Source organism: Protopterus annectens, chromosome 9.part0, assembly GCF_019279795.1.
Source record: "Protopterus annectens isolate FY-2018-M chromosome 9.part0, PAN1.0, whole genome shotgun sequence".
Lineage (NCBI taxonomy): Eukaryota > Metazoa > Chordata > Ceratodontiformes > Protopteridae > Protopterus > Protopterus annectens.
Genome location: NC_056743.1, coordinates 1,904,579,407 through 1,904,594,165, shown reverse-complemented (window position 1 = coordinate 1,904,594,165; position 14,759 = coordinate 1,904,579,407). Strand labels below are relative to the sequence as shown.

Genomic DNA, 14,759 nt, shown 5'->3' with positions numbered 1-14,759 from the left:
AGATCTGATCATAAACTAATCTCACTGGAAATCCACATCCCGCCCCCACCCCAAACAAAAAAGACCACAGTGAAGAACTTCTCTAAAGGAAACTTTGCACTACTCAAGACTGGTGTGGTATCCTTCAAGGCCCCTGAGCCAGTGGAAACCACAACCCAAGCTGCGGAAGCCCTTACAAATGCGTTCTATGAACACCTCCAGGACTGCATGGATCAGGCAATCCCAAATAAAACCAAGACTCTTTCCACAAAGGGCAAACATCTAGTCTGGTGGACCCCAGCCATTAACAAACTTTACAATAAGAGGAGAAAGCTATTACATGATAGAACAAAATCCATAAAAGGGAAGTCACCCCTGATCATTATTAGTAAAAAAATACGAGCACTCATAAAATCAACTAAGGCCAATTTTGAGAGAAAAATTGCCATGGATTCAAAGGACAATCATAAGGCCTTTTTCAGCTATGTTAGGAACCTGGGTGGAACTCCCAGATATGCTCAGAATTAGTCCAAAATGATACAAAAATCACTGAACCCACAGACATTGCCAACATACTGGCAGACAGGTTCAGTGCAAACTTCACCCCCCTCTCCCCCCCTAAAGGAGAGATAACTATCCCAGCGGAGTGTAGCCTCCCAGACATTTCAAATGCACAGGTGAAAGCTGCTCTCTCTAAAGCTAAAAACACAGCATCAATGGGACTGGATGGTGTCCCCGGCTGTGTGCTACACGAGCTAAATGAGGAATTAAACCCGCACATAAGGCAGCTGTTTAATCTCAGCCTTACCACAGGATACATGCCCAAGGAGTGGCGTACGGCAACTGTGGTCCCACTCCACAAAGGCGGTGCCTCTATGGACCCTGGTAATTACCGCCCCATAAGCTTGACAAGTCTAGTCTGCAAAGCTATGGAGAGGATCATAATGGAGCTCATAAACAAAGATATAGGGGACTTGCAGACATTGGACCCGACCCAGTTTGGCTTTGTCAAGGAAAGATCATGCCTTTTGAACTTGGTCGACTTCTTCAAAACAGTCACCAAGGCCATTGATGAGGGAAAGGCAGTCCATACAGCCTACCTTGACCTTGCAAAGGCTTTCGACACAATACCCCATTCGGGTATTGTAGAAAAACTTACCAGCTTAAATGTAAACCCATATGTCACAAGATGGGTTGCAAACTGGCTTAAGGACAGAACCCACAGGGTTAGAGTTGCTGGCGCTATGTCAGACTCCAAGCCAGTCACAAGGGGAGTCCCACAGGGCTCGGTCCTTGGCCCCCTATTGTTCGGCATCTACGTCTCAGAAGTACAGGCCAACATGGGAAGACTTTGGATGACAAAGTTTGCAGACGACTGCAAACTGGGCGCCATAGTGGAAAGTGCATCGGACACGGATATCCTTCAGAAGGGACTCACGGAAACAGATAGCTGGTGCCAGAGCCATGGCCTGAAGTTAACCGCCAAAAAATGTATAGTCATACCCTTCGGGAAAAACAAGGTAACCCCAAGCTACCATATAGGTGGCAATCCACTAAGCGCAGAAGAGGTTATCAGGGACCTGGGGACCCAGGTTGACAGTGGCCTTTCTTTTGACACTCATGTTGCTAAAGTGGTTAGAAAGGCCTTCTACATTGCCCACCTGATCATGAAGGGATTCACATCCAGATCTAGTGAGGTCATTGTTCCCCTGTACTCTTCACTTATCAGACCATTGATCGAGTACAATGCCCCATTCGGGATGTATCTCACCCGACATCTGCAGCAATTGGAGAGACCCCAAAAGTTCCTCACCAAAAGGATAAAGGGACTCCAAAATCTGTCATATGCTGGCAGATTGAAGAAACTCCAGCTCTATTCAGTCGCATACCGTCTGCTCAGAGGTGACATGTGCCTGACATACAAGGCCATGTCCAACCCGGAATTAATGGACATGCTCCACCTCAAAAAATCCAAATCCACCAAAACCACTAGAGCAAGCGACTTAAACCTTAGCACGGACATAAATAGGACGTGCTGGAGGGATAGATTTATCACTCAGAGACTCCCTATGCTGTGGAATAAAATCCCGGTCCATGTGAGGCAGAGCACCTCGGTGGCTCTGTTCAAGAGAAATCTTGACCTGTGGATGGGAGATCGTAGGTTTACCCCGGGAATCATCTCTGTGTCACTGCTGGACAGAGGCACAACAAACTAATGGGCACAGTATTTTTTCATATAAGGGGTGGCGTAAGCCACAAAAATTTGGGCTAGGCTTATGCCTTAGGGCAGATAGCCTAGTATAAACCTATAAACCTATGAACCTATAAAAATCTGGAAAAAGTTGTGTGAAGAAATGTTTTTTTGAAAATATTAGTAACATAAACAACATAGACATGAATATGATCATGTATGTATATTGTACAAACAGGAATAAAGAATGTCTGAGAAAGGCAGATAAGAATGTTTTTTATGTAATATGGGTTATGAGGAATGAAAGACTGAATGAAATTTTGTTTAATAGTAAATTGATTTTGGCAGGCATACTGTGAAAAATTAAATTGTGGTTGTGGACGAAGGGTGGGGGTCAATTGTGGAAGACTAACAAGAAGGATATAATAAAAATGATAAATAGTAAAATAAATCGAAATGCATATATATGTGAGTGTAAATATGTACTACAGGTTATAAATATGTAAATAATGGTTTTATGTTGTGTTAAATAAAGGACCCCCAACTCTTTTCAATTGATTCCACGGGATCCTTTAGCTATCACCAACTCAAGCAGATGAGACCAAGGTTTGACATCACATCTGAAGGATAGCACACTATATTTTCAACCATTCATCTTCCTGCTATGAGAATAGAACTTACAGCCTTCTGCACCAAAGGCGAGTCTGGTCCCTGCTGTGCCACTGACAAAACAAAAGTACCAATAAAAAATTTCCAAGACTTCCAGATCACAGGCCATCATAACAATGTTAAGGGAGTAAAACATAAGATATCTCCTTCAGTAAAATTCCTTCACAAATGTCTTCCACCAAACCCACAAGACCCCCTACAGGAATACATTTCCTACCCCTCGTTCTACTTTAAATCTTTTTTCCAAAGCAAGTTGAGCAACTTAGATTACAGTTCACATTTCAATGTACAACCATCTAAATTGCTAAATATTGGAAGTGTGGCTTTAAGCTGCCCATTGAAACATATGTTCAGCTCTCACCCACACTATCTAATCCATTTCACCCAGTTTTATACACTTGTTAACATCACCCCTCACTAATACAATTACTCCCATCCACCACAGTCAGTGATTACTGGCCAATTGCCAACATTCTGTCCAATAATCAAAGCTCTGGAACAAATATTCTTCAGACAAATATTAGAATATGTTCAAAAGTGTGACAGACTCATAGACAAATGATACATATTCTAGTCCATCTCCAGTAAACTAACAGAGCTATATAGTTAGCAAATTTATAACAATCTGGAAAATGGGTCACACATGGATGACATTTTTTTTCTGGATCTTAAATGTGCTCTTTGAAACTGTGACTCACCAACTTCTACTTCAACAGCTGGGCAAAACTGACCCTGAATGAAGAGTTCAGTGGTTCCAAAATTACCTTAGCAATGTGACCTTTGTAGCATACCTTAACAGCAAAAGGAATCCCTTGAGGCACAGTGCTGGAACCTCTGATGTTTTCTCCATTCATCAATAGTTTACCTTATTCTTGTCTAAATATGAGCTGTCACACAGATGATATTGTGTTTACAAGGAGCTCTAAACCACCTAAAACATTAAACAAATAGATAGCAGAGGATTTTGTCCAGATATGGAATTCATTGAGTTCCAACAATCTAATAGTTATTATTGAAATGTCTGCTGTCATGATATTTTAAGGAATTCTTTTGAGACTTCAACAAACTCAGCATCTAAATATTAAGGATTCATAAGGAACACCCATACCCTCAGCTGAGCTACAAAGATATGTGGAGATTATGTTAATAGCAAGTTATCATTTGGCAGAAATGTAAAACAACAATTAGACAATGTTCTAGAGCAACTAAAAGTAGAAATCTCCTGCCTGCCTGCTATGGGACCTTGAACACACACACACTCACAGACACACACACACACACACACACACACACACACACACACACACATACACACATACACATGCACACACACACATGCACACACACACACACACACACACACACACACACACACACACACACACACACACACACACACACTAAATTGTCCTTATTCCCTGAGCAGAATATGATATATTAATCTGTCTGAACTGCCTACAGCAAATCTATTAATCTGTCTGAACTGCCCACAACAAATCTATTAATCTGTCTGAACTCCCTACAACAAATCTATTAATCTGTCTGAACTGCCTACAACAAATCTATTAATCTATCCGAACTGCCTACAACATATTTCTACTATGCAAGCATCCAAGAACAAATGCTCAGATTTACTAATATGTTACATAACATGAAACACCACTATGATATCAAAAGAAAAGCTGAGTGCTTAACAGTTAAGGAAGGACTACATTTTTTTGCTAAATAGTCTAACCTGCAAGGTATTAAACAAAAACTACAGCCTGCCTTTAAACATCAATACCAGTCAGGAGCAACAGTATATCCTAAGATGTCAAAACACCCTACAGCTACAAAGATACCCATATATCATGGCAATAAGACAACAAGAAAAGCATTCTACAAAACATCCCCATAGCATGGAATGCTCTTCCAGACAAGGTACAAAAAGCATCAATGCCCTGTCCTACACTGACCGCCTAAAGGCTCTGTCTCTGTATTCAGTCTCCAACAGGCTGCTGAGAAGAGATCTTTGCCTGACTTACAGGGCTTCCTCAGATGCAATCCTAATGGATCTGTTGCACATATGCAAAATAAACAGCACCAGAAACACTAGATCCAGGGAGCCAAACTTCATTTGTGACATAAATAGAACATGTTGGTGAGACAAATATGTGTCCCAAAAAACTGTGGAATAGGCTCCCCATCCATGTAAAACAGAGGTCATCACTGACTGCTCCCCATCCATGTAAAACAGAATTCATCTCTGACCTAATTCAAACAAAACCATGGCAATTGGATGGGAAATCATAAAGTTACCCCAGTCTGGCCCCCATGTCTCTTATGGGCAGAGGCCATCAGTAAGAAAAGTATTATCCTAACTAAACTCCCCTAGAAATCCTTACCTACCTGCCTATTAACACCCCCCATATGACACCTGGGAGTCAAATGGTTTAGGGATCACGACTACGCTTGTAAGGGCCATAATGGTCATTACCCTACTAACGACCTATAAATCTATGAACCTAGCAAAGTAATTCTCAGTCAAAAGCTTTTGAAAGTATCCCTCACTAACAAATATAAATGCATTTGTTAGAGGGAAGCAGGCTGTGCCTAGGTAACTTAAACATAAGCTATCCTGCTAAGAATCACTGTAGACTCAGCAATGTGCACCCGTAATGATGTACAGAGTGAGCAATGCAACCATCATAAATAGATAAATAAACAGCACCTGTATCCTTGTTTTTAAGCACCTTTAGTATCCTTGTACGGAATACAGTGATTTGCCTAAGTAACATTCTTGTAAAAACAGAATTAGAGTGGCTGTTGGAATGTAAATATACTTATTGGGTATCAACATCTTAGGATAAACTGGGGGATTCTGAATATAAATGCTACAGTGAAATGCAGCTGTGAAGGAAATCTGTTTGTTAATGCTGTTTTAAAAAGTTGTTAGCGCCTCTTGTCTTGTGACTATGACAGGGAATAGTCTTTAGGCCAGTTCACGTATCCAGTTACTAATGTTGAATGAATAAACAAACGAGTAAACCAAGTAACAAATAGACAAATAAATAAATAAACAGGATGGATTGTGGTAGAACCTAAACTGAGGAACAGGATAACTGCACGACCAATTAGTAGGAACTCAGGTGACAACAACAATGTCCGTAATTTGGAAAGTGACTAGTAGAATAACACAGGAGGTCTTTTTTGGATCCAGTATTCTTGTGTGTTTGTCTCAATCATTTCTGATAGAACAGAAAACAAGATCAACTTATTTTCTAATGACACAACGATAGATGCACAGCAGAGAATGTGGGTAAGGGTCTACGGATCTGATAAGGATGAACAAACAGGAAAGTTGTAGTTGAGGTTCATTGCAAACAAATACTATGTGCTGCACATAGATGAGAACAATTCAGGTGTGAATTAATGGTTATGTGAATCATCACGGGATGGGGGGTGCAGGGAGTGCAACTGATGACAAAAGAGCAGGACAAACATATGGACTGGCTGCCTCAGAGTGAGAGAGCAACTCATTCAGCAAACATAAAAGTGGGCTGTATCCTCAGATGGTAGGTTCCACCACACCATGAGTACTAAATACAGTTCTAAAGGCAAGATAAAGAAACGGACATCAAAGTTCCGTGGAACCAGAGACATTCAAGAGGGCATGGGAAAAGTGAGAAAGGGTAAACGGAAGGTAGAAATGAAGGAAAGATCGAATGTTAACTGCACTTAGATAAACAGATTAGAGAGGATTATTGTTTCTTTTTCCTGTCCAGTAAGTGTAATGTTACTGCTAATAGCCCTGAATCAGAGTTTGAAATTGTATCAGTGAAAGTAGCGCAGTCTTGTCTTGAAAACAGCAGGAAATACTGACATGTGATGCAGAAAGATGTAACACTGACAAACAAAACAATGTGGCACCATCATTTTGTTTTGTATTATTAATAAAAATGACACTTCCGCTCCAAACATGATTTAAAAATGTATTTTTAAAGCTGTAGGTGAAAGAATGGTAATGATCGTAGATATGTGTAAGTTTAAAAATAAAATAAAATGAAACCTGATTCCAGAAGTGAAATTTTAATTTTCTCTGCTCACAGCTGGACATTTCACTTTCTCAAGGGCCAAGATTAGGGGAAACAGAGGATGAGCTTTCAGAAGGCAGTCGTTCAGAAGAGTGGGAATATCGAAGCCCACAGAAAGGAAATCTAAATTTACCAGAACCAAAAGGTAGGAAAACTCACTGTTTTACCAGTTCCCATAAAGATACATGACCAGTTTCACTGTGACCACCTGCTATGGAAGGTTAATTCCTATAAAAGATATATGACCATTTCCACTATAACCACCTGCTAGAGAAGGTTGTGAAATGTGACATTTATGGTGAGGTAGGAGCTGCAAGTTCCTACATTGGCCATAAGTACACTGCTTACGAAATCAGCATGACACAAAGCAGTCGTCTTTACTGCCTGGTTTTTTTCTTTTTTTATTATATATATCTGTTATGTCTGTATACAAAGTTATGCTGTACATGTCTACAGGGAGCAAAGCTAGCCTTGTATTTAGTGCCACATGCATTTCACTATGTTGCTCCAATGTAAAAGTGTGTGGGGAAAGAGAAGTTAGATGAACGATTTATTGTGTCTATCACCTGGTTACCTGTAGAGGAGAATGACAATGTCAGACACGCTTTTGACAATTTATTCATCTTCATTGCTTTAAATGGAAAATAATACTCCATATAGGAGTCTGACTACATTCCATTTCTGTGCTGTTCTTTACACTTTTGCACGTAAAACTCTGCTAACTAGAATGGAAGTAAATGATATGGCTGGATCGATTATATTCTCCACATTCGTATGGCTGGATCGATTATATTCTCCACATTCATATGGCTGGATCGATTATATTCTCCACATTCATATGGCTGGATCGATTATATTCTCCACATTCTTATTGCTGGATTGAATATATTCTCCACATTCGTATGTCTGGATCAATTATATTCTCCACATTCTTATGGCTGGATCGATTATATTCTCCACATTCTTATGGCTGGATCGATTATATTCTCCACATTCGTATGGCTGGATCGATTATATTCTCCACATTCTTATGGCTGGATCATTATATTCTCCACATTCATATGGCTGGATCATTATATTCTCCACATTCATATGGCTGGATCATTATATTCTCCACATTCATATGGCTGGATCGATTATATTCTCCACATTCTTATCCTTAAAGTAATATTATGTATCGGAAGAGAAGACGGTAGTGCTTTATTTGTGCACATGTTTTGTTCTTCTTTTTAACCTTAGAGCATTGCCATCTACTGAAGTGGGTGACAACACTGTCTGTGCATTGCGATTGTAATGACAACACTGTCTGCGTGTTGTGATTCTAATGACAAAACTGTCTGCGTGTTGCGATTCTAATGAAAACACTGATTGCGTGTTGCGTTTCTAACTCTGTTATTCCTATAATGGCACTTTGTACTGGAGAGGAAGCTTAGGCCAGTACTGACCACCTATTTCACACACTGTAACCTACAGAGCTCAGTGTTGCTCTGTGTTTGTTACTCCTTAGCATTGAGACAGGGCCGTGTATCTGAGCCTGGTAGGTACAGGTAGCACTTTCACTGTTGCAGTGTTCAGACAGTGCCATGTATCTGAGCCTGGTAGGTAAAGGTAGCACTTTCGCTGTTGCAGCGTTCAGACAGTGCCATGTATCTGAGCCCGATAGGTACAGGTAGCACTTTCACTGTTGCAGCTTTCAGACAGTGCCATGTATCTAAGCCCAGTAGGTACAGGTAGCACTTTCACTGTTGCAGCATTCAGACAGTGCCGTGTATCTGAGCCCGGTAGGTACAGGTAGCACTTTCATTGTTGTAGTGTTCAGACAGTGCCATGTATCTTGGCCAGGTAGGTACAGGTAGCACTTTCATTGTTGCAGCGTTCAGACAGTGTTATGTATGTGAGCCCAATAGGTACAGGTAGCACTTTCTCTATTGCAACATTCAGACAGTGCCGTGTATCTGTGCCCGGTAGGTACAGGTAGCACTTTCTCTATTGCAACATTCAGACAGTGCCATGTATCTGACCCCAGTAGGTACAGGTAGCACTTTCACTGTTGCAGTATTCAAACAGTGCCATGTATCTGAGCCCAGTAGGTACAGGTAGCACTTTCACTGTTGCAGCGTTCAGACAGTCACATGTATCTTGGCCAGGTAGGTACAGGTAGCACTTTCACTGTTGCAGCATTCAGACAGTGTTATGTATCTGAGCTCGATAGGTACAGGTAGCACTTTCTCTGCTGCAGCGTTCAGACAGTGCTGTGTATCTGAGCCCGGTAGGTACAGGTAGCACTTTCACTGTTGCAGCATTCAGACAGTGCTGTGTATCTGAGCCCAGCAGGTACATGTAGCACTTTCACATTTGCAGCATTCAGACAGTGGCGTGTATCTGAGCCCGGTAGGTACAGGTCGCACTTTCACTGTTGCAGCATTCAGACAGTGCCGTGTATCTGAGCCCGGTAGGTACAGGTAGCACTTTGTCTGTTGCAGCATTCAGACAGTGTCGTGTATCTGAGCCCGATAGGTACATGTAGCACTTTCACTGTTGTAGCGATCAGACAGTGCCATGTATCTGAGCCCAGTAGGTACAGGTAGCACTTTCACTGTTGCAGCGTTCAGACAGTGTCGTGTATCTGAGCCCGGTAAGTACAGGTAGCACTTTCACCGTTGCAGCATTCAGACAGTGCCGTGTATCTGAGCCCGGTAGGTACAGGTAGCACTTTCACCATTGCAGCATTCAGACAGTGCCGTGTATCTGAGCCCGGTAGGTACAGGTAGCACTTAAACCATTGCAGCGTTCAAACAGTGCTGTGTATCTGAGCCCAGTAGGTGCAGGTAGCACTTTCACTGTTGCAGCGTTCAGACAGTGCTGTGTATCTGAGCCCGGTAGGTACAGATAGCACTTTCACTGCTGCAGCATTCAGACAGTGCTGTGTATCTGAGCCTGGTATGTATAGGTAGCACTTTCACTATTGCAGCGTTCAGACAGCGCCGTGTATATGAGCCCGGTATGTACAGGTAGCACTTTCACTGTTGCAGCGTTAAGACAGTGCCGTGTATCTGAACCCAGTAGGTACAGGTAGCACTTTCACTGTTGCAGCGTTCAGACAGTGCCATGTTTCTCAGCCCAGTAGGTACAGGTAGCACTTTCACTGTTGTAGTGTTCAGACAGTGCCGTGTATCTGAGTCTGGTAGGTACAGGTAGCACTTTCACTGTTGCAGCGTTCAGACAGTGTCGTGTATCTGAGCCCGGTAGCTACAGGTAGCACTTTCACTGTTGCAGCATTCAGACAGTGCCGTGTATCTGAGTCCGGTAGGTACAGGTAGCACTTTCACTGCTGGAGTGTTCAGGCAGTGCCATGTATCTAAGCCCGGTAGGTACAGGTAGCACTTTCACTGTTGCAGCGTTCAGACAGTACCATGTATCTGAGCCTGGTAGGTACAGGCAGCACTTTCACTGTTGCAGCGTTCAGACAGTGCCGTGTATCTGAGCCTGGTAGGTACAGGTAGCACTTTCACTGTCCCAGTGTTCAGACAGTGCCGTGTATCTGAGCCTGGTAGGTACAGGTAACACTTTCACCATTGCAGCGTTCAGACAGTGCTGTGCATCTGAGCCCGGTAGGTACAGGTAGCACTTTCACCATTGCAGCATTCAGACAGTGTTGTGTATCTGAGCCCGGTAGGTACAGGTAGCACTTTAACTGTTACAGCATTCAGACAGTGCCGTGTATCTGAGCCCGGTAGGTACAGGTAGCACTTTCACTGTTGCAGCGTTCAGACAGTGCCATGTATCTGAGCCCAGTAGGTAAAGGTAGCACTTTCACTGTTGCAGCGTTCAGACAGTGCCATGTATCTGAGCCCAGTAGGTACAGGTAGCACTTTCATTGTTGCAGCGTTCAGACAATGCCGTATATCTGAGCCCGGTAGGTACAGGTAGCACTTTCACTGTTGCAACATTCAGACAGTGTCGTGTATCTGAGTCCAGTATGTACAGGTAGCACTTTCACTCTTGTAGCGTTCAGACAGTGCCATGTATCTGAGCCCAGTAGGTACAGGTAACACTTTCACTGTTGTAGCTTTCAGACAGTGCCGTGTATCTGAGCCCGGTAGGTACAGGTAGCACTTTCACTGTTGCAGCATTCAGACAGTGTCGTGTATCTGAGCCCAGTAGGTACAGGTAGCACTTTCACTCTTGTAGCGTTCAGACAGTGCCCTGTATCTGAGCCCAGTAGGTACAGGTAGCACTTTCACTGTTGCAGCGTTCAGACAGTGCCATGTATCTGAGCCCGGTAGGTACAGGTAGCACTTTCACCATTGCAGCATTCAGAAAGTGCTGTGTATCTCAGCCTGGTAGGTACAATTAGCACTTTCACTGTTGCAGCGTTCAGACAGTGCCATGTATCTAAGCCCGGTAGTTACAGGTAGCATTTTCACTGTTGCAGCTTTCAGACAGAGACATGTATCTAAGCCCAGTAGGTACAGGTAGCACTTTCACTGTTGCAGCATTCAGACAGTGCCGTGTATCTGAGCCCGGTAGGTACAGGTAACACTTTCACTGTTGTAGCGTTCAGACAGTGCCGTGTATCTGAGCCCAGTAGGTACAGGTAGCACTTTCACTGTTGCAGCATTCAGACAGTGCCATGTATCTGATCCCAGTAGGTGAAGGTAGCACTTTCACTGTTGCAGCATTCAGATAGTTCCGTGTATCTGAGCCCGGTAGGTACAGGTCGCACTCTTACTGTTGCAGCATTCAGATAGTGCCGTGTATCTGAGCCCGGTAGGTACAGGTAGCACTTTCACTGTTGCAGCATTCAGACAGTGCTGTGTATCTGAGCCCGGTAGGTATAAGTAGCACTTTCACTGTTGTAGCATTCAGACAGTGCCATGTATCTGAGCCTGGTAGGTACAGGTAGCACTTTCACTGTTGCAGCATTCAGACAGTGCCGTGTATCTGAGCCCGGTAGGTACAGGCAGCTCTTTCACTGTTGCAGCGTTCAGACAGTGCCATGTATCTGTGCTCGGTAGGTACAGGTAGCACTTTCACCATTGCAGCATTCAGAAAGTGCCGTGTATCTGTGCCTGGTAGGTACAGATAGCACTTTCACTGTTGCAGCATTCAGACAGTGCCGTATCTGAAGAACAGGTAGCACTTTCACTGTTGCAGCTTTCAGACAGTGCCATGTATCTAAGCCCAGTAGGTACAGGTAGCATTTTCACTGTTGCAGCGTTCAGACAGTGCCGTGTATCTGAGCCCGGTAGGTACAGGTAGCACTTTTACTGTTGTAGCGTTCAGACAGTGCTGTGTATCTGATCCAGGTAGGTACAGGTAGCACTTTCTCTGTTGCAGCATTCAGACAGTGCTGTGTATCTGAGCCCAGTAGGTACAGGTACCACTTTCACTGTTGCAGCATTCAGACAGTGCCACGTATCTGAGCCCAGTACGTACAGGTAGCACTTTCACTGTTGCAGCGTTCAGACAGTGCCATGTATCTAAGCCCGGTAGGTACAGGTAGCACTTTCACTGTTACAGCGTTCAGACAGTGCCGTGTATCTGAGCACGGTAGGTACAGGTAGCACTTTTGCTGTTGCAGCATTCAGACAGTGCCGTGTACCTGACACCGGTAGGTACAGGTAGCAATTTTACTGTTGCAGCATTCAGACAGTGCCATGTATCTGAGCCCGGTAGGTGCAGGTAGCACTTTCACTGTTGCAGCGTTCAGACAGTGCATTGTATCTTAGCCCGGTAGGTACAGGTAGCACTTTCACTGTTGCAGCATTCAGACAGTGTCATGTATCTGAGCCCGGTAGGTACAGGTAGCACTTTCACTGTTGTAGCATTCAGGCAGTGCCGTGTATCTGAGCCCGGTAGGTAGAGGTAGCACTTTCACTGTTGCAGTGTTCAGACAGTGCAATGTATCTGAGCCCGGTAGGTACACGTAGCACTTTCACTATTGCAGTATTCAGACAGTGACGTGTATCTGAGCCCTGTAGGTACAGGTAGCACTTTTACCGTTGCAGCGTTCAAACAGTGCTGTGTATCTGAGCCCAGTAGGTACAGGTAGCACTTTCATTGTTGCAGCATTCAGAAAGTGCCGTGTATCTCAGCCTGGTAGGTACAGGTAGCACTTTCACTGTTGCAGCGTTCAGACAGTGCCATGTATCTGAGCCCGGTAGGTGCAGGTAGCACTTTCACTATTGCAGTGTTCAGATAGTGCCACGTATCTGAGCCCGGTAGGTACAGGTCACACTTTCACTGTTGCAGCATTCAGACAGTGCCGTGTATCTGAGCCCATTAGGTACAGGTAGCACTTTCACTGTTGCAGCATTCAGACAGTGTTGTGTATCTGAGCCCCTTAGGTAGAGGTAGGACTTTCACTGTTGCAGTGTTCAGACAGTGCCATGTATCTGAGCCCGGTAGGTACAGGTAGCACTTTCACCATTGCAGCATTCAGAAAGTGCCGTGTATCTGAGCCTGGTAGGTACAGGTAGCACTTTCACTGTTGCAGCATTCAGACAGTGTTGTGTATCCGAGCCCGGTAGGTATAGGTAGCACTTTCACTGTTTTAGCATTCAGACAGTGCCATGTATCTGAGCCCGGTAGGTACAGGTAGCACTTTCACTGCTGCAGCGTTCAGACAGTGCCATGTATCTGAGCCCGGTAGGTACAGGTAGCTCTTTCACTGTTGCAGCGTTCAGACAGTGCCATGTATCTGTGCCCGGTAGGTACAGGTAGCACTTTCACCATTGCAGCATTCAGAAAGTGCCATGTATTTGAGCCTGGTAGGTACAGGTCGCACTTTCACTCTTGCAGCATTCAGACAGTGCCGTGTATCTGACCCGGTAGGTACAGGTAGCACTTTCACTGTTGCAGCTTTCAGACAGTGCCATATATCTAAGCCCAGTATGTACAGGTAGCATTTTCACTGTTGCAGCGTTCAGGGAGTGCCGTGTATCTGAGCCCGGTAGGTGCAGGTAGCACTTTCATTGTTGTCGCATTCAGACAGTGCCATGTATCTGAGCCCGGTAGGTACAGGTAGCACTTTCACTGTTGCAGCGTTCAGACAGTGTTGTGTATCTGAGCCCGGTAGGTACAGGTAGCACTTTCTCTGTTGCAGCGTTCAGACAGTGCTGTGTATCTGAGCCCAGTAGGTACTGGAAGCACTTTCACTGTTGCAGCGATCAGACAGTGCCACGTATCTGAGCCCAGTGGGTACAGGTAGCACTTTCACTGTTGCAGCGTTCAGACAGTATCACGTATCTAAGCCCGGTAGGTACATGTAGCACTTTCACTGTTACAGTGTTCAGACAGTGCCGTGTATCTGAGCCCGGTAGGTAGAGGTAGCACTTTCACTGTTGCAGCATTCAGACAGTGCCATGTACCTGAGACTGGTAGGTACAGGTAGCACTTTCACTGTTGCAGCATTCAGACAGTGCCATGTATCTGAGCCCGGTAGGTGCAGGTAGCACTTTCACTGTTGCAGCTTTCAGACAGTGTAGTGTATCTGAGCCCGGTAGGTACAGGTCGCACTTTCACTATTGCAGCATTCAGACAGTGCCATGTATCTTAGCCTGGTAAGTACAGGTAGCACTTTCACTGTTGCAGCATTCAGACAGTGTCATGTATCTGAGCCCGGTACATACAGGTAGTACTTTCACTGTTGTAGCATTCAGGCAGTGCCATGTATCTGAGCCCGGTAGGTACAGGTAGCACTTTCATTGTTGCAGCGTTAGTGCCGTGTATCTGAGCCCGGTAGGTACAGGTAGCACTTTCACTGTTGCAGCGTTCAGACAGTGCCATGTATCTGAGCCCGGTAAATGCAGGTAGTATTTTCACTGTTGCAGCCTTCAGATAGT

The 14,759-nt window shown here is 44.3% G+C and overlaps 1 protein-coding gene across 3 annotated transcripts in view; it reads left to right on the top strand.

The window, feature by feature from the left end:
* LOC122812312 (E3 ubiquitin-protein ligase Rnf220-like) overlaps positions 1-14,759 on the top strand; it is a 673,416-nt gene that overhangs the window by 430,344 nt on the left and 228,313 nt on the right. For all 3 annotated transcript variants that reach the window (XM_044084714.1, XM_044084713.1, XR_006366388.1), the window contains exon 8: positions 6,928-7,057. In XM_044084714.1, coding sequence (XP_043940649.1) covers positions 6,928-7,057 — 130 coding nt within the window. The remainder of the gene's footprint in view (positions 1-6,927; positions 7,058-14,759) is intronic.